This window comes from Schistocerca gregaria, chromosome 3 (assembly GCF_023897955.1).
Source record: "Schistocerca gregaria isolate iqSchGreg1 chromosome 3, iqSchGreg1.2, whole genome shotgun sequence".
Lineage (NCBI taxonomy): Eukaryota > Metazoa > Arthropoda > Insecta > Orthoptera > Acrididae > Schistocerca > Schistocerca gregaria.
This window is the reverse complement of record NC_064922.1, coordinates 409213056-409234337: the sequence shown is the minus strand read 5'-3', so window position 1 is coordinate 409234337 and position 21282 is coordinate 409213056. Positions and strand designations below refer to the sequence as shown.

The window sequence follows — 21282 nt, the reverse complement described above, 5'->3', positions numbered from 1 at the left end:
ATTTCTTCAGAACTCTGAAGATTTCAACCTCTTCCGAAACACTGAGTGTGTTGCCCTTACTTTCCAAGTGTTCTCGATACCGGTGATACGGAGACCCGTTTCCCGCAAATGCGCACCTATGGCCAATTTTGAGCCTGGCTCGCTGAAGTGCTCCTTAAATTTTAAAAAAAGATTTCTAAATTTTAACTACCACTTTCACCAGATGACAGTATATTGGATGTGAATGGTAGGGAGTGGCTACAGTGCGATGTTCAATGTTACTATGTTATAAATAGTATATCTGAGTACTTTCTTGCTTCATTCAAAAAACTGGCTATTTAAAAGTTTTAATTTACACCTCAGAATTGGGGGACCAAATAGTTTATATGAGCTCTTACTATATTATTTTTTGTACAGATTGCCCGAGGATGCACTGATAAGTGGTGTGAAACCGGTCACAGATTTAATAAAAATCATTCATACGGCCAGTGCAAAATTTTCTCTCAAAAAATATAAGCTCCTGTTTAAAAGACTCTGAAAACTGGGCTACCAGCTGCCTCATTCTACCTTCTTCAGCAGCTTTAAAAATTTTCCCAAAAAATTTTGGCACACAAACATATTCATGTTTCTTTGTGCCAATAGAGGAGGAGACGTCAGTGTAAAAGAGACAGAAAGCTAATAAATACTGGAAGATACTTAAAACTAGCAGAGTTCGTAAAATGACTGTTGAGTAAGAAGCATATATGGAACAGGCAGAGACCTCGGGGATTTTACTGTGGTTCCAGTATTTCAGCTGTTCGTCGGTTGACAGGTTTACACAGGACACTGTTGATTTAATATGTTAGAGGTAAATACTGTTTCAATATACAGAGAGATCTATGTGCAGGCAAATGAGTTAGGGCTCCCATAGACAAACAATTTCCCAAATTTCATATGTTTGTCAAATAATTTGGCAGTGTGCTGTTCTGTTTGATGTATTTTAAAAAACACTGGATTCAGTGGGTTTGAGAGAAAATATTGACAGATATGTTTGACTTATTAAGCATATTATTGTCAAACAATAGTCTATCAGACTATTAACTACAACTTTGAGATATCAAGCAACTGGAGCAGATTTCAAAGATTTGAAGTTTATATCCTGCATTGCACTTCATACTTTGCCACTAGTGTCAAAATACTTCATGCTAGGATACACACAGTGTGACAGCTGCTTGAAAATTGAGGTTAAATTTGAAAAACTTGGTACATCTACCTGCTTGTTTGACAAACCTGTGGGTGGAAAATTGCAAATTTTATAAAAAGTTTGATCATTGTAAACAGAGAGCCCTGAGCCTTTGCAGAAATATTTTTCAATATTTGAGTGTCTACACCTGACTGTCCTCCTAAAGCTTTAATAGAATCTGGTCTCAGGGACTGTACTCTGATTCTTGGAGGGGGAAACAATCATGATCATCCTCCTGAAACCCAGAAAGAATCACACAAAGTAGTTCCAGTTACAGTTTGCAGCTGTAAAGAGAAAACGTTGGAACAAGTGATCAGCTGCTACTTAGTGGGTTTTAGAAATTCTCTGTCAACTTTGGTGTTTTTTTGTAGGTACCAGCTACACCTGACAATCTAATACCCCTGTAGGCAGTGATAAGAGGTTTCTTGCATAGGCACTGCTTGATACGAGTGTTTGGTGGTTTTGCAAAGGCCTATGATATTACATAGAGACATAGCATCATTCAACAGTTTTATGAATAAGGCTTCCAGGGTAGTCTTCCATTTATAATGTGATTCTTCCTTTCAAGAAGATATTTTAGATTGAGTTTTCAGTGCCTTTACATTATGACAAACCAAGGAGAATGTTCTTCCTCAGGAGAGCATGATAAATGTTACTCTCTCAGCAGTAATTCCCTCCCCTCAGAAGCCCTGTGCCATGTGTGAATGATTTTACAATCTTTTGCTTATCATGTTGTCTTAAAGTGACAGCTCAACAAGTGCAACTAACATTAAGACAACTAGAATTGTGTGCTAAAATCATGTGCTTGCTTTTCCCCCACTAGATGTTTTTCCTTTTCCCCCTTGATAAATGTTAAGTGTGATTTAGTCATGTACATCATCCATACTAAGAACTTCATGCACCAGTTGTCAAATGTATGATTATTTACAACAACATGTTTAGAGACTACATTATCCCATTATCAAGTGCTCAATACTTCTATGATGTTAGGCACTGTCAAGAGTAAAAGCCACACATGTGCATTGTCAAACGTAAAACTCTTCCTAGAACATTTCATGTCTTACAAGGGTATAACATGCCAACAGGAGATGCTCTAGGAAGAGTTTTAAGTTTGACTATGCTTGTATGCCGCTGGCTTTTACTTTCGACAATGTCTTGTAGCATAGAAGCTTTAAGCACTTGATAATGGGACAATGTATTCCCAACATGTGTGTTGGTAAATGTACTACACATTTACAAATGGTACATAACATTCACAGTAACGATTCATGAGACAGTTGCGTGATAGCTTCATGACAAATAAAATGTTTTTAATCAATTCATGCAGGGACTGGAGGACACAGCTCTTAGTTTTAAGGAATCAGTCAAGTTCTTGGTCTTCATTTTTGAAAAGAAACTCAACTGTTTGCCACACTTGAAGCATCTCAAAGTAAGACCTTTAAAAGCTCCAAGCATCTTAAAGTGCCTTAGTAGTAGATAGTGGAGGGCAGACAGATCCTCCCACAAGTTATTTTACAGAGCTTTGTTCGATCATCGCTGGACTACAATACTCTGTATATAATTCCGTATGATTATCATCTTTAAAGACTTTGGACTTCTTTCACCATGAGAGCCTTAGATTGGTGATAGAAGCTGCCAAGACAGGTGCTGTACCCAGCTTTGATGCTGAGAATGGGGAACCACCTCTAACCATGGTGTGACATGCATGTAATGTCTACTCAATCCCTCAGTCTCTGGCCTTTAATCTTGTGTGACCATCTGCAGAACAAATACATGTAATTTGCAGAAAAGCAAGATACCGTTTCTTTTAGATGAGCAGTGTTATTTAACATCTATTTACACTGATGAGTCCAAGCAAAGCTATACTGTCATTGCTCACCAGTTTCCCCTGGTAATGTCTTTTTTTGGATGAGAATCCCAAACAGGCTTACAGTCTGATGCAGAGCCCTATGCAATCTTAGTCTCTGGAACTCACGAGATACAATGTACAGAATAGTCTTCTTGCCTGCTCTACATGCTCTACAGACCATTCAGCAAATGCACCCAGCCGACAATGTGATCCAAATACACAAAACACACCTCATATACCACATCAAGAGAGAGGAGTATAAATCTACTGGGTTCTGGACCGTGTAGGGACCCTGGGAAATAAGCAAGCTGACACAACAGAAAGCGGTGCATGCAAGGAAGGTATTTTATTACCCCATGCTATTGTTTTGAGTGCTATTGCCTCTCTGTTGAGGAGGAGAGTTATGTGCCAGAAGAAGAATCATTTTTGGGTGCAGGTAAAAATGGAAAACTACTAAGGCTGGTGAAGCCTACATTTTTGCCATGGTAAACAGCATCAGTCACACAGAGGAAAGTAAGGGGCTTCAAAGTAACTGGCAAGGGGAGGCTACAACGTTCGGATCACAGATTTGTTTCAAACTTTGTACACTGTTAAGAGTACATTAGGGCAATGTAATGATCAAGTAGTAAGGCATACTATGTAAGTGATTTGGAGAAAATTACAAGAGAAGTTGTAAACATCATTGACATACCGCTGCTTTGTGACTCGGAGCATGAGCTGGTGGCGGTCATGGACTTAGCATTGAAGTCCATAATTTGTGGATCACTGGATCGAGTCCTGCTAATCTTTTTTTATTTATATTGTTTTCAACATTAGTCATATTATTTCACATGTGGGATGTGATGGGTTACCATCCCGAAATCACACTTGCATTTTATATTTTGATACAGATGTATAGTTAAGTACAGGCATCTACACGTGTATATAGAAGAAGCCACATAAAAAGACTGCATCCCTTCAAACCTTTTATCCAAAGAACTCAAGATTGGAGAGAGTCTTCATTTGAGGATTGATGTTTATATCGATGCCACACAGCATCCCTCCCCTGCAGTACAGAGTACTTGTGATTAGTCCTGCGGAGGGGGAGTGTAGTGTCGTGTCTTTGTGTGGAGAAGAACTGAAGTGTGAAGAGATGATTCAAATCTCACCGAATGGAGAGATGAAGGCGTGCAGGAAGGCGGGATTGCAGTGTTGAGGGAGGGAAAAACACTGTAGTACCTCTACTTCCAGGCCCTCATCTGATAACAGAGGGGTAGAGTCCATCAGAAGGACGAGTACGTGGTCATTATCTACTACCAGTGAGACGTCTTCCATGTGGTGTGGCAGAACTGAGGCATGAAACGTGATCGTAGGAGAGTCGACCTCAGTGTGGGTGGCATGGGTTGGAAAACCCGTCCACGGAGGGTCAGTTGAACTCTCCGGGAAACCAGTAAAAGGAGAGTTGCTAGGGCTGACAATGGTGAGGGACCGTGGGCCTGAGTGTCTTGTGCCGTGTCATTCAAGGAATCCAAAAGATGGCGGGGGGCCTAGGTTGTAAGTCGTGTTGGGAGAGCCTGATGCCAGAGAATCGGAGTCCACAAATGCAGGTTTGACCTGATGACGTGAAACTGACTGTGGGGTGTGCTTGTGTCCATGATGAGAAAGTTGCATGTTGAATCCCCATGTTGCAGAACATTGAAGGGACTCTGGTAGGATGACTGTAAAGGTTGGCGTACGGTGTCATCCTGTAACATGACGTGGGAACAGCTTCGAAGAGAAGTGGGCACGTAGGAGACCAGGGAGGTATGGTTAACTGGTGGATAGAGGGGTATGTGCTTGAAATGGGTATGCAGGTGGCTAGTGAAGTCTGGGAGGGAGGGAGGTAGGGAGGGAGGGGGGGGGGGAGGGAAGGGGTATCCTCTAGAGTCGTGGGCTGGACTAGTTCACCTGGCAGGACAGGGTTCTTCGTAAACCACGTTTGAAATGGTGCCCTGGATGTCTGATTTCTACATTGATCTCCACCCTAAAAGGTCCCAAGGTATAGCTTCCGACCAAAGGCAGTTATGGCACCTGAGAGTGGTTCTTTAAAGTACGGTGCTACCATTCCACCAAACCTTTGCTCTGGAGGTGGTAAAAGGTGTTGTGGATTTTGTGGATACTGCACATGCAACACAGCAAAGCGAACAGGAACGACTCAAATTTCTGTCCTTGATCAGTTGTGATTGTGGCTGGGTAGCCAAACTGGGCAATCCAAGAGGAGAGGAAACCTTCGACAACCCCGTGCGGGTTCGGGTGTTATAATAGGCCTGCGGTATTCCTGCCTGTCGTAAGATGCGACTAAAAGGAGTCTCAAACTTTTCGGCCTTATATGATGGTCCCCTGTTGGGTTTAACCTCCATCTCTCAAAATTTTCCGAAGAGCGAGCCGATTGGGGAAGGGCGCCTTACTTGGTGCATTGTGTCCATCTTGCGATCAGACCTTTCGCCAGCTTATACACTGTTAAACTGCAGTCCTGTCCGCTCTCCATCTCTTGGGCATGACTCTGTTTCTGCGTGCAGATTACACCTTGCACTGTGCAGTGCCTCTTTCTGCACTGACGGCGACCATGGACCACATGTTACCTAACATCCAGCACAGTAGCCAGTCCATTGTGGTGGGGCCGCCATGTACCCTGTTGGCTGTAGCCCCCTGACAACCCAGGGATCTCTCTAGTGATGCCTGCGCCGTTAACTCCCCACGTATGCCAAGGAGTAGATGCCTATCCTCCTGGGGTATCAGGACTCCCGGCAACGGCCATCCTGCCAGGTGGCTCTTGCCATGGCTGGGTGGCGCCCGTGGGGAGGGCCCTTGGTCAGAGTAGGTGGCATCAGGGCGGATGACCCGCAGTGAAGTGTGGTACATCGTCTCTTGCTGGTGGCCAGCCGCCAGCAGTCTCTAAGCGTTCTCGGGCTCAGTTTAACGCTCAGAAGTACAATCCGAAAACGTTCCCCTCCTTGGCCACACCGTGGGAGGAACGTAAGTCTCAGGATGGCAGTAGCAGTTATTCGCCCCACTTCTCAGTTTGTACGAGGGCTGATGGGAAGTCTTTTCTCTCCACAAAGCCTCAGTTCTTCGTCAAGCATTTAGAGGACAAGTTTGGGGAGGTGGAGAGCTTGTCAAAAATGCGCTCTGGGTCAGTCCTGATACAAACGGCATCCTCAGCCCAGTCACGACGGTTACTCGCTTGTGACAAGTTGGGGGATGTTGCCGTTACGATCACACCCCATAAGAGTTTAAATATGGTCCAGGGAGTTATTTACCATAGGGATCTTCTTTTGCAGTCTGATGAAGAGCTGTGCGCCAATTTAGAGCGCCGGGGTGTACATTTCGTCCAGCGCGTTCATCAGGGTCCGAAGGAAAATCAGATTGCTACCGGTGCCTTCATCTTGGCCTTCGAAGGGGATACATTACCGGAAAAGGTCAAGGTGATGGTCTACCGATGTGACGTTAAGCCTTATATCCCTCCCCCGATGCGGTGCTGGAAGTTTGGCCATATGTCTTCTCGCTGCACTTCCAGCCTCACATGTCGAGATTGCGGACGCCCATCACATCCCAATACTCCATGTGCCCCGCCTCCCATCTGTGTCAACTGCGGGGAGCACCATTCACCTTGCTCGCCAGACTGCCGATTTTTCCAGAAAGAGTGTAAAATCATGGAATACAAGATCCTGGACCAACGAACCTATACTGAGGCCAAAATGAAATACAACCGACTCCATCCTGTGAGAATGACATCTTCCTACGCTGCTGCTACAACACCTGTGCTAGCCCCGTCTGTTTCTCGAATTGTGGCCGGATCGACGAGTAGTACAACTCCTCCTGCCCCCTCGCCTGTGGGGGGCTCTACCCACCGGGTTGCTCCTGCGCCACCTACCTCAGGAGCAACACCATCCCACCCATCGGGGATGTCCGTCCCCACTTCTAAGCCGGAGAAGTGTCCAACTTCTTCGGCTTCTCACGCTCACTAGGGGTCCCTTGGGTCCCTCCCTTCCCAGGTTTCCGCCAGCGAGAAGGCTGACGACCGACAGTGGCATAAGTGCCCGCAGTCAGCTGGTCGTAGGGCTTCACGACCCTCCTCTGTCCCAAAAACTGAATCGGTGAAGCCCTCCCAGTCGGTGCGACCCAAGGAACGGCGTGTGAAACCCAAGAAGAGCTCTCAGCCCAAGGAACTCGCGGTGGCAGCCATCCCATCGCAACCTTCCAGCTCTGCGTCTGAGGATGCGGTGGAGATTCTGGTGTCCGCTGAGGACCTTGATCTCGCCAGTCCATCAGACGCCATGGAAAGCACTATCACAGGTGCTAAATCGGAGGCAGCAGGTGATCCAGCGGCGTAATCTCCCTTCCCAGTCCCGTCACGCCTTTCTCAGCCATGGACAACACCATCCTCCAGTGGAACTGCAGCGGTTTCTTCCACCATCTAGCTGAGCTCCGCCAACTTATCAGCCTTCACCCTTTCCTCTGCATTGCTCTGCAGGAAACTTTGTTTCCAGCAATGCGAAACCCCGCCCTCCGTGGCTACCGGGGTTATTATAAGAACCGGGCAGCTTATGAAAGTGTGTCTGGTGGCGTCTGCATATATGTCCTGAACTCTCTTCACAGTGAGTCTGTACCTCTCCAAACACCTTTAGAGGCTGTTGCTGTTCGGGTGTGGACGCCACAGGCTGTTACCGTCTGCAGTCTTTACCTTCCACCGGATGGTGATGTCGCGCAGCATGTCCTGGCTGGTTTGATAGCCCAATTGACGCCACCTTTTTTGTTACTGGGCGACTTTAACGCCCATAACCATCTGTGGGGTGGGTCGGTGGCAACAGGTCGAGGCGCCATCGTTGAGCATTTATTGGCGCAGCTTGATCTCTCGATATTAAATGATGGTGCCTTCATACACTTCAGTGTAGCGCATGGCACATACTCCGCCATTGACCTTTCGATCTGTAGCCCTAGCTTCTTACCATCTGTCCAATAGAGAGTGCATGACGACCTTTGTGGTAGTGACCACTTTCCGATCTTTGTCACTACCACAGCGTCAGTCTTCTGGGCGCCCTAGCAGATGGGCTCTGAATAAGGCTGACTGGGACTTGTTCTCCTCCGCTGCCGCTATTGAGCCTCTCTCTAACAATGACATTGATGTAGTGGTTCAATCGGTCACCACCGGCATCGTTACTGCCGCCGAATCTGCCATTACCTGTTCTTCTGGGTCCTCTCGGCAGCGGACTGTGCTTTGGTGGTCGCCTGAGATCGCTGAAGCGATTAAAGCTCGCCGGTGGGCACTCCAGCGTTACAAGCGACATCCCTCAATCGAACACCTTATCGCCTTCAAACGGCTGTGTGCGTGAGCCCGCCACATTATCCGCCAACGCAAGCAGGAGTGTCCACCATTGGCCTCCATGTCACTCCATCACAGGTCTGGGCCAAGATTCGCCGCCTCTATGGCTATAGGACCCCTGTCAGCGTCCCTGCGCTCCCACTGAATGGAGCAGTTTGTACTGACTCAGACGTCATTGCAAACCGCTTGGCAGAGCACTTTTCTCTGAATTCCGCTTCTGCCAACTACCCCTTGGGCTTCCGCACCATTAAATAGTGGATAGAACGTCGGAGTCTTTCTTTTCGCACCCACCATCCTGAATTGTACAATGTTCCATTCAGTGAGTGGGAATTCCGCAGTGCCCTCGCCGCTTGTCCTGATACCGCTCCTGGCCCAGATAGCATCCACTCTCAGATGCTGAAACACCTTTCAGTGGACTGCCAGCGACGCCTCCTCGACCTTTACAACCACATTTGGATCAAGGGTGAGTTTCCGTCGCAATGGCGGGAAAGTCTTGTTGTACCCATTCTGAAACCAGGGAAGAACCCTTTGGAGGTGGACAGCTACCGTCCCATTAGCCTCACCAACATTCTTTGCAAATTGCTTGAACGGATGGTGAGCCGGCACTTGAATTGGGTACTGGAGTCTCGGGGCCTTCTGGCTCCGTCTCAGGGTGGGTTCCGTAAAGGCCGCTCTGCCGCCGACAATCTGGTGAGCCTGGAGTCGGACATCCATACTGCCTTTGCCCGCCGTCGGCATCTGGTCGCTGTCTTTTTCGACATGCTGAAGGCGTATGATACGACATGGCGTCATCACATCCTTTCTACGCTTCATGGATGGGGCCTTCGGGCCCCTCTGACGATCTATATCTGCAATTTTCTGTCGTATCGTACCTTCCGCGTGCACGTCGCGGCCTCATATAGTTCCTCCCAAGTCCAGGAGAACGGTGTGCCACAGGGTTCTGTTCTAAGTGTCTGTCTGTTTTTAATAGCCATTAACGGGCTCGCAGCGGCTGTGGGAAATTCTGTCTTCGCTTCCCTGTATGCTGACGACTTCTGCCTTTACTACAGCTCTATTGGCATTGCAGCTGCTGAACGTCAGCTACAGGGCGCAATCCGCAAGGCGCAGTCTTGGGCTGTAGCGCATGGTTTTCAGTTTTCGGCAGCCAAGACCCGCGTTATGCATTTCTGCTGGCGACGCACTGTTCACCTGGAGCCGCGGCTTTATCTTGACGGCGAGCTTCTTACAGTGGTGGAGTTACATAGGTTTTTGGGGGTGGTTTTTGATGCCCGGTTGACTTGGCTGCCTCATATTCGGCAGCTTAAACAGGCGTGTTGGCGGCATCTAAATCCTCTGCGATGCCTGAGTCACACCAGGTGGGGCGCTGACCAATCTACTCTCCTACGGCTTTACCAGGCGTTAATCCAGTCCCGTCTGGACTATGGGAGTCTGGCTTATGGCTCAGCATCCCTATCTGCGTTGCGGCTGCTGGACCCAATCCTCCACAGCGGGATACGCCTTGCCACTGGTGCCTTCTGGACCAGCCCTGTGGACAGCATACTTGTGGAGGCAGGTGTCCCTCCACTGCGGTTACGACGCCAGCAATTACTGGCTGCTTATTCTGCCCATGTTTTTAGCTTTCCCGCTGCCAGAACGTCAGCCCTGGTCGGGTTGTCCGATCGTCGTACACGTCAAACAGATTCTCTAGGGGCTTGAGTGTTTTCCTGTACCACTTCCTTTCTGGGCCCCTCTGCGTACGCCCCCATGGTGTGTGCCTCTCCCTTGCCTTCGGCTCGACTTGGCACAGGGCCCGAAGGACTCAGTCCCTCCGGTGGCCTTCCGACGCCGCTTTTATTCCATCCTGGCCACGTATCAGGGCTCTGGCGTTGTCTATACCGACAGTTCGATGGTTGCTGGTCGTGTCGGTTATGCACTAACTCTAGGGGACCATTCAGAACAACGTTCGTTGCCAGGTGGCTGCAGTGTTTACACTGCTGAGCTGGTAGCCATCTTTCGTGCCCTAGAGTATATCCGCTCCTGCTCAGGTGAGTCGTTCGTTATCTGTAGTGATTCCCTGAGCGGTTTACGAGCTCTCGACCAGTGTTCCACTTGTTCTCGTCTGGGGATAGCTATCCAGGAGTCCCTGTATACTCTTGCCCGTTGCGGCAGATCTGTGGTCTACGTTTGTACCCTGGGCCATGTTGGGATACCCGGAAATGAAACTGTTGACCGCCTGGCGAAAGAGGCCACTAGTGCACCATCTCTGGAGATTGGCCTCCCGGCGACTGATTTGCGGGCACTATTACGCCTCAAAGTTTTCGATTTATGGGACACTGATTGGTGCAACCTGCCCGTGCCAAACAAACTTCGCCGTATCAAGGAGACGACTACTGTGTGGCGGTCATCCATGCGCGCCAACCGCAGGGAATCAGTCATCCTTTGTCGGCTCCGCATTGGCCGCACCCGACTCGCGCACAGTTATTTTCTGTGCCGTGAGGATCCCCCTCTTTGTCGTTGTGGGGCGTCCTTGACGGTGGTCCATATTCTGTTGGAGTGCGCCGTTTTAACTGTGTTCAGGCAGACTTTTGCACTGCCTGATACGCTCTCTGCGCTTTTATCTGACGGCTCTTCCATAGCAGACATAGTTCTGCGTTTTATTTGGGCAGAGGGATTTTATCGCTTAATGTAAGTGTGTGAGTTTTTGTGTTGATTCTGGCCTATGGCCTATGATTTGTCTGTTTTTTTTTTTTTTTTTTTTTTTTTTTTTTTTTTTTTTTTTTTTTCTCCCCATGTGTTTCTCGGTGGTTGGCTTTCCCCTTTTGTTTGTATCGTCGGCCAACCACCGTCACACTCTGTGTGATTTTAGTTCGTCTTGTCTGGTCTTTGTCTACGTTTCTCTTGTTCTGTGTCGTCTGTCTTATCGTCTGTTGATAGTTTTTATTCTCTGTGGGTGTTTTTAGTATTTGGAAAAAGGGACCGATGACCATAGCAGTCTGGTCCCTTTAACCCCCACAAACCAACCGACCAAACCTTTGACAACCGTCCCGGCCATAATGTTTGGCAAAGGTATGGCTTCCACCCATCAGGACAAGTGATCAATAGAAGGCAGGATGTATCCAAAACCTTTTGATAGTGGAAGGGGCCAATGAGATCGATATTGACGTGCCTGAAGCATTCTGGAGGAATGCGAAATTTACCCAGTGGGGGAAGGGGGGGCTGTATGGTGGCCAACTTTGTTGCGCTGGCAAGGGTACGATTGCGAGCCCACATCTGGCAGTCCGTTTTGATATCTTTCCAGTTAAAGTGGTACGGGTAGAGGTATGAATGCCCAGCTGTGTGAGGTTGTGTAAGGCATTGAAAACTTGATGCGTAATGGAGCCAGTAACACTGGAAAGAAGACCCCAGTCGAAGTATCACACCAGACCTCGGCAGCTACGCTGGGGGATAGTGCTTTGGTGAACATGAGCAAGGTGGTCGGGTCCGCAAGGAGTGAGTGAGTGAGTGAGTCAGTATGTCCTCATTTGGGGTCGATGTTTATATTGATGCCACACATACATACTACATTTGAAATGTGATGTGATGGAAAGACACATGTATTTGCAAGAACTTTTATTGAATTTCCGTTGTTATTTGGCTGTTTACTATATTTTATTACTACAAATGATATTATGCAACTTTTATTTGTAAAGGTAAGTTAAAAACTTTATCAGGTGCCTTCAAACTTGTTTGTATTTGATTGAAAATGAATGAGAAATTGCTTCTAATGAAGATACTATTAAAAAGCTTTGTCATAAAGTGCCAATATTCAGCACCAATATTTATGAAAATGTTATGTTAAACGTGGTTTGCATCCAAAATGTCGGAAGAAAGAGAAATTTTTCAAAATGTCAATGAGCTTCATTTTTCCCCAGAAACCCCAAGGATTCCTTGTGCATGTGGGGAAAATTGTGTTCATTCAATGTAGTAGTTGCTGTTTTATTTCATTTTCTGTGTCTATATGAGAAACATCATCCTATAACTTGTAATGTTGAAAACACGTCTGACAGCTGTTAGTACATTACCCTCATATTCTGCTGTATTGTAACTCACTGTATTATTGAATAAAGTTATTTATCAGTGTTTAAGTTGTTCACCCAAGTCGCCGAAGGGGCGTCAAATTGAAAGACTTTCACCTGGCGAACGGTCTACCCGATGGCAGGCCCTACTCGCATGACTTCTTCTCTTCTTCTAATGTTTAAGTTGGATTTTACAAACCAGTGCCTTCTTCTTGAAACCTATGTCTGCATATCGAAGCATTGAGATGCCAAACAGTTCTCAGCACCTACCCAATTGCAGGTATAGGGATTTCAGAAATCACAATAGGCATACGTTTTTAGTAAAACTGTGTGTATTTGAAGGTTTACTTGTCCATAATTATAATATTTGTTGTGATAGTAAAAATTGGCTACAAACAAAATAATATTGGATATTCAGTAAAAGTTCATGCAAATACATGTTTTTTCATCATATCATCTTTCAAACATAATGTGTATGAAGTAATGCAACTGGTGTTAAAAAGAGAAGAAGAGAGCATGACTTGATCCAATGATCCACCAATTATGGGGCTTGAACGCTAACCACATGTCTGTTTCCATCTTGTGTGCAGTGTCACTACACACTGGTAAATCAGACACATTAAAGCTCTCTTGAGATTTTCTTGGAATCACTTAAGTGGCATACCTAACTACTCACACATTTATGTTGTTCTGCTGTCAGTGCAGCTAATTTTATGTCATTGTATTTTATATTCTGACAATGGGGTAACAGTTTTTTTGAAAACTATTTGTCCATTGTTGTAAATAATATTGAGACGAGTGTGGAAAAGACTTTAAGGTTTTGTGTGCTGCCCAAATTATCGGTTATGGGTTTCTAATGTATCTCAGTGGCTAGTTTTTTGTCTTATAGTCAGTAACTAAGTCAGTTGTGATTATCTGAATCGCAGTTGTACAATTTTTACTTTGTGTTCATTTCTCTTTTAATATATGTTTTTAAACTTGGACTCATGTTTATATTTGAGAACTTTTAACATTCATGTATAGAATTGTTAACCAACATGTACTTGTTCTCATAGTGGCTGGTTTGTTCCCTGTTTTTATTAGTAGTTAGCCAGCAACACTTATAGTACTCTTTTCAGCTAATACTTGTTTTATTTACTGTTTTATGTCATGACTATATTATAGTTTTATTTGTGCGTGAGGAGGAAAGAGCATCAATGTTTTGTTTGTAGACATGCACACTTCCATGTCTGATTTTACTATCTATTTTAATATATTCGTAAGTGGTCAGTGGCATCATTGCCAGCTTGCCTTTCAGGTCTCTAATATGTATCCATGTCACCTTCTCAAAAGAAAATTTGTTATGAGGAAAGTCTTTAATCTTGTCAAGCATTCAGATCATATGCAAGGGCTCTAATAGTCATACCAATGTCTTCAAACCAATATAAAATAATAGTAATAATATTTGTCTTGCATCATTTAAAGATTGAACTTGGGATGGCAACAATAAAAAGTTGCCACAACCTATAAACTTCTATATGTTAATCAAATCATGTTAATGTTACACAAGTTATTCACGAACGATCAGCAGCATTGTGTAACACCCTTTTTTCCAAATATTGTATCAGATGTTTTATTTTTAACCAGGAATGGGGTGCTGAAGAAGGCACAGCTTTTAAACCAGTTGTAGAAATGGAGTCAAATAGTGCATTTCTGTGTGAAGATCCTCTTGAAACACTGCAAGAAAGAAATATAGAGATCTCTATACCTTGGATTGTGGGAATTACATCTCATGAAGGAGGTAACAAAGCTGAAGGTATGAAATACGGAAAAAAACTGTTACACTTATCTTTTGAGTTTTGCTTATTATTGTACTGCAAATGAGATGGCAATAAGTGTAGGAAAGGATATGTGTCAATGTATTTGCTTGCTGTGGTAGTGTCTTGGGCAGCTTACTGCTGATAGAGTCCTTGGTCAGACAGCATACTGCACAGTATAAAAGTAGCTCTGTGACTGATACGAACAAGAATTATATCAATGATTAGTGTACATTGACAGAAACTTAAAATCTCAAGGAAAAAGCAATTTTTGCACTGTTATTGGAGCAGACAGCCTTGGAAGGCATACAGTTACAAGAGAAATACCATCATTATTCCTTTCTAATTATAAATTCTGTTTGAACAGATCACAAGTTACATACATTTCCCTTCAAACAGTGGAAAATGCACGATAGAATTTAACAATATTATGAGAAGGAAAGTTTCCATGCACCATGTAGGGGGAGATGCTGAGTTGGAGATAGGCACAGCAAAAAGATTTTCACACTTAAAGCTTTCAGTCAATGGCCTTTGACAACAATCGACACACACAAGCGTGGACACACACACACACACACACACACACACACACACTCATGAAAACACAACTCACACACACGACTCCAGTACCTGACAACTGAAACCACACTGTGAGCAGCAGCACTGGTGCATGATGGCAGTGGTGACTGGGGGGGGGGGGGGGGGGGGGGGGGGAGATAGTATGGTGGGAATGGCGAACAGTGAAGAGCTGCAGGTTGGGCGGCAGGCAGGGGATATATGGGGGGAGGGGGGGAGTAGCAGAAAAGGAGATCAATAAATAATTATATAAAATCTACATCTACATCTACTTCCATACTCCGCAAGCCACCTGACTGTGTGTGGCGGAGGGTACCCTGAGTACCTCTATCGGTTCTCTCTTCTATTCCAGTCTCGTATTGTACGTGGAAAGGAGGATTGTCTGTATGCTTCTGTGTGGGCTGTAATCTCTCTGATCTTATCCAAATGGTCTCTTTGCGGGATATACGTAGGAGGTAGCAATATACTGCTGGACTCTTCGGTGAAGGTATGTTCTCGAAACTTTAACAAAAGCCCGTACCGAGCTACTGAGTGTCTCTTCTGCAGATTTCTGGAGTTTATCAATCATCTCCGTAACGCTTTTGCGATTACTAAATGATCCTGTAACGAAGCGTGCTGCTCTCCGTTGGATCTTCTCTATCTCCTCTGTCAACCCCACCTGGTGCAGATCCCACACCGCTGAGCAGTATTCAAGCAGTGGGTGAACAAGCGTACTGTAACCTACTTCCTTTGTTGTCGGATTGCACTTCCTTAGGATTCTTCCAATGAATCTCAGTCTGGCATCTGCTTTACCAACGATCAACTTTATATGATCATTCCATAAATAAGTAAGAAAAAATAATTAAAAAAAAATTTCAAAGTGGGTGTGGTGATGGAATGACGACTGTGTAGAACTGGAATAGGAGCAGGGAAGGGGCTGGATGGGTGAGGACAGTGACTCACAAGGGTTGAGGCTAGGAGGGTTGTGGGAATGTAGGCTGTATTCCAGGGAAAGTTCCCATTTGTGCAGTTCAGAAAAGCTGGTGTTGGTGGGAAGGATCCATATGGCACAGACTGTGAAGCAGTCATTGAAATGAAGGACATCATGTTCGACAGTGTGTTCAGCAACAGGGTGGTCCACTTGTTTCTTGGCCACAGTGTGTCGGTGGCCATTTAGCTTGTTGGCTGACATGCCCTCATAGAATGCAGCACAGTGGTTGCAGCATAGCTTGTAGACCACATGACTGGTTTCACAGGTAGCCCTGGCTTTGATGGGATAGGTGACGTTAGTGACCAGACTGGAGTAGGTGCTGGTGGGACGATGTATGGGAGAGGTCTTGTATCTAGGTCTATTAGAAGAGTGTGAGCCATGAGGTAAGGGATTGAGAGCAAGGGTTGTGTGAGGATGGACGAGTATGTTGTGTACATTTAGTGGATGATGGAATACCACTGTGGGAGGGGTGGGAAGGATAGTGGGCAGGACACTTCTCATGTCAGAGCATGGCGAGAGGTAATCGAAGCCCTGGCGGAGAATGTAATTCAGTTGCTCCAGTCCTGGGTGGTACTGAGGTATGAGGGGAATGCTTATGTCGCGGAATGGGTGGGGCTTTGGGAGGTTGTGGGAGACTGGAAAGATAAGGCATGGGAGATTTGTTTTTGTACAATGTTGGGAGGATAATTACTGTCAGTGAAGGCTCCAGTGAGGCCCTCAGCACATTTTGAGATGGACTGCTCATCACTGCAGATGTGAGAACCATGGGTGGTTAGGCTGTAAGGAAGTTCTTGGTTTTTGAATGGGTGGCAGCTGTCAAAGTGGAGGTATTGCTGGTGGTTAGTAGGTTTGATATGGACGGAGGTACTGATGATGTAACCATCTTAGAGATGGAGGTCAACATCTAAGAAGGGGACTTGTTGGGTTGAGTATGACCAGGTGAAGCAAATGGGGGAGAAGTTGTTGAGGTTCTGGAGGAATGTGGAGAGGGGTGTCCTTACCTTCGATCCAGATAGCAAAGGTGTCTTAAGTGAATATGAACCAGGTGAGGGGTAAAAGATTCCACTTGGTGGCCCATGAATAGGTTAAGATAGGATGGTGTCATTTGGGTGCCCATAGCCATATCCCAGATTTGTTTGTAGGTAATGCCTTCAAAGGAGACTAAATTGTAATTTTTAAAAATTTATTTCTCTTTATTTCTTTTCTGCTACCTCCGCCCCCCCCCCCCCTCTCGCCCCCCCTCTCAACTCTCCCCTGCCCACCGCCGAACGTGCAGCACTTCACTGTCTGCCATCCCCACCATGCTATTCATCCCCCTCCCCACCCCAGCCTTCTCCTTTCCCCCCACCCAGTCACCAATCCCATCATGCACTGGTGCTGCAGCTCGCAGTGTGGTTTCAGTTGTCTGAGACTGCAGTCGTGTGTGTGTGTGTGTGTGTGTGTGTGTGTGTGTGTGTGTGTGTGTGTGTGTGTGTGTGTGTGTGTGTTTTTTTTTTTTTTTGTTGGGAAGCTTCAAGTGTGAAAATCTTTTTGTTGTGCCTATCTGCGACTCAGCATCTCCGCTATATGTTGAGGGGCAGCTTTCCTTCTCATAATATTACATTTCCCTTCATTAGAGTTGAACGTTCATTTCCAGAACAGTTCAGTTGCAATTGAAATTCTTGAAACGATTCCCCTCCCATTCGGAGGTGCACTTAATCATCGCTCTCTCTTGACTCAGTTCACAGTTTACACATACTACACTTAACTCACAGTTCTCAGCCTGCATTAAACTGTCCTTTATTTTTCACTGTGTCATAATTGACTCTCCAGTTCTGTTATTGCTTTGGTGTGGCATAGAAGAATCTGAAAAAGGGAATTAACTGAAACCTACCATCATATACTTGTGGTAAGACAGTAAAACTTTCACTGCAGAATATTACCACTTCATGAACAGTAAGGAAATTTTACAAAACTTTTACGAGTTATTCTTTTTTTTCTCCTTGATTAATTTTATAACTGTTAAAACTGAGTCAAAATAGTTGCTGGAAACTAACAATTGTGTCTCAAATATAGTTAATATTCATTTGTGATTTTTGTCTGAATTGTTTATTTGTTTTTCTTTTGCAGCTATTTTTAAAAATGTGGATCTCTTGAATGATATCACCAAAGACTTTGGGAAAGTAGCACCACTTTCCTTGCATTATGGACAAAGTTCAGTACATGCAGAATATGTTACGGAGAAACTCAAGGCATATTACTTCGGGAAGCTCGCAGTTTCCAATGTATCAATTTCTGCCTTAGCTGATGTAAGCCTGTTATTTTGTTTTATCATTTCTTCCTTGCAGTCTTTTATTGTTGTGCATTTGGGGTTTTCTGTGTGTTTGTAATATTCAGTAATCACTAAAAGAAGCTAAAATAGGAACTGGAAAAAATAGCGTTTATCTGTTCTACAACTTCTGCATTTGCACTTCTTACTGACAGATGTTAAGGAGTAAAATAACGCTAAAGTCACTGCTCAAATGAATTAGGGGAACATGACTTTGGGAATCCGCCATACTTCATTGAGCAATAATAGAGGACTGGGTATGTTATTAAATTGTACCTTTATCTTCCACAAATGAAGTGTACAACAAAACATCATTACATCTTCGATTGCTTATGTAAAATGAACTGAAATGTCTAGCAGCTAACAAAACTGATGTGGAAACAATTATTCATCTCATCATCCTAGATATTTTTCATTGGACTTTGAGAGCTCCAGTAATGTGTATGCCCTCTGTGAGAGTTTATCACTGCCTGACACTTATGTGGCATGCTCCATATAAGCCTATAGAGAACACTCTACATTATCTGTTCCCATTATTCAGTCAGAGCTCAGGAGAGTTTTTGGTGTGTCCGTGGCAGAACAGAGTGATGATGAACGCGTCTTTCAAGGATCTCCCACATATGCACAATGGGTTAAGGTTGGGCTCACTATCAGCCATTCCATTACTAAAATGTCCAGGCTTTGCAAAACATCCCTGCTGATGCCCACAGTATGGGCCCTGGCATTAGAAGGAATTAAATGCCACTGCTGTATGAACCAGCCACCACATGCTCCAACAGGCTCTGTTGCCTGGCTGTAAGGCAACCATGCATGATGACAAGATCTGTATGGCAGTCAACACTGGAGTCTCCCAACAACATCAAAGAACCTTGAAAATCTGTCAGTTTTCTGGACAACATTTGGCAGATACCACTCATTGTGCATTTCCACATGTGTACACGGCCATCACCTGGCATGAAAGGATACAAGGACTTGTTTGTGAACAATATGTTTCGGCTGTGATGAAGTTGTTGGTTGACATGGGAACAGTGCAAATTAAGGCGAGCAGCAAGATGATGTCTGTTAAGCAAGGTACTCGAACAGGACATCCAGGTCGTAAGGTTCTTTCTTGTAACCTGTTCATTGCAGTCTGATCAGACACGATGGCCACAGTGGCCTTTCGGAGATGATCTTGAAGTGCTCTTGTGGTATCCGTAGGATGCTGAAATTTAGCGATGGCAAGATATTGGTTTTCATGTGGTATTGTAATGCAGCAATGACTTTGTGTCAAATTCACCTTGTTTACTGACCTGTCTCTGTGTATTGTGCCCACAAGTTATGGATGATGCCTGGAGAGACATGAGCATATGCAGTAACCTGACTAAAAGTCCATCCTTTTTGGATCAGACTGACTGCCTTTGTACAATTTGCACTACATTAAGATGTTTCACTGCATGAGCTTGGTTGAATACAATGCCCATAAATAACTGCCATCTGTGTACCTCACTAGAAAACACTGCAACATTGTTACTCTCTTCCTTCTGAGGGGTCATCTGACACTGTAATGCATAACATAGCCAATAAATTGTTGTCTACATTGAAAGTGAAGATCTCAAGCCATGCAATAAGACCACAGACACTGTTTTGTGTTGATGCGTGTGTGTGTGTGGGGGGGGGGGGGGGGGGGGGCACGCGCACGAGTGTATACCTGTCCTTTTTTCCGCCTAAGGTATTCCCTGATGAAGCAACCGTGGGTTGTGAAAGCTTGAATTTTGTGTGTATGTTTGTGTTTGTTTGTGTGTGTATCGACCTGCCAGCACTTTCGTTTGGTAAGTCACATCTTCTTTGTTTTTAGATATAATTTTCCCACGTGGAATGTTTCCCTCTATTATATAAATCACATTTATTGTATCTGTTGAATGTAAAACACACTGGACTTTCCAACAAAATAGTCAATTGCCTCTCATTTTCTTTTATACCTTGCCAGGAGGGATGTGACATTAATGACTCTAGAGAAACCCCCCAATTCACAAGTACCCAAACATACTGTCATTATTAGAGGCAACGTTAACCATCCAACAATTGACTGGGATTATTTGTAATACAGTATCTCCAGTCCTTCTTCACTAACTATGTAAAAGTCAGCCAAATGTGGCTTAGTCAAGGAAATAATGTTGACGGCAATTGAGAGTATTATACCAAGTAAATTAATAAGAGAGAGGATAGATATCCCATGCTACACCAAGCAGGTCAGAACACTGTTGTAGAAGTTATAAAAAAAGCATGCCAGATTTAAAGGAATCCACAGTGTCTAAGACTGACATTCCTTTACAAATGCATGAAACTTAGAACGGACTTCAGTGAAAGATACTTCTAACGATTTCCCAATCATAACTGGGTCTCAAAATGTGGCAGGAAATCCAGGTTCTTGTTGTAGGTAAAGTACAGCAGTGGCAAGATACCATCAGCAACTTCACTGTACAACAGTAATGGTATCGTTACCTATGACAGTGGCACTAAAGTAGTATAGCTAAGCAGAAGATGCAGTATACATTCCAGAATTTGAAACAAAAACTATCAGCATAAATAATTTGAAAATAGATGCCTACAGTGTAGAGAAGCAACTTGAGTCTAATAAGGAGGCATGTTTTCTGGTGCAGATTGTACAACATTTAAGTTTCTTTTAAAGTGTGCCTGTGTCATCGTTTTGTTTCCTAAAACTGAACAAAAGAGTGATGCAAACGGACATGGGACAGTAGTAAGGATCAAACTCCAGCCAAAGGCTGAGCAGTCTCATTCATTATCATCTATGCTACCAGAATAGGGCTGCTAGAATTTGTGATCAACTGGCTAACTTTGCTGCTAATCAGAAGTATTAGATCTTTTTCTTAGATCTGTCTCGCGTGTGTAATGTACCCTGAAACACTATTGAAAGCTATTCAGACTATCTATGATCATATTGTGTACAGATCGAAAGACATGAAAGGGATGTAATAGTTGAGAAGGGATGAGACAGTGTTGTAGCCTGTTCCCTATATTATTCAATCTCTACGTGGACCAAGGAGTAAAGGAAACCAAGGAGAAGATTGAAAAGCAGATTAAAGTTAAGGGAGGAGCAATAAAAACATTAAGGTGTGCTAATGAGATTGTAGTTCTGTCAGAGATGGCAAAAGTCTTGGAAGGACAGTTGAACAGAATGCATGATGTCTTGGAAATAAATTAGATGAA

At 44.6% G+C, this 21282-nt stretch overlaps 1 protein-coding gene across 1 annotated transcript in view; it reads left to right on the top strand.

Annotated features, from left to right (window-relative positions):
* LOC126356208 (venom carboxylesterase-6-like) overlaps window positions 1–21282 on the top strand; it is a 128961-nt gene that overhangs the window by 68593 nt on the left and 39086 nt on the right. The window contains exons 6-7 of the mRNA XM_050007021.1: window positions 14052–14220; window positions 17877–18055. Coding sequence (XP_049862978.1) covers window positions 14052–14220; window positions 17877–18055 — 348 coding nt within the window. The remainder of the gene's footprint in view (window positions 1–14051; window positions 14221–17876; window positions 18056–21282) is intronic.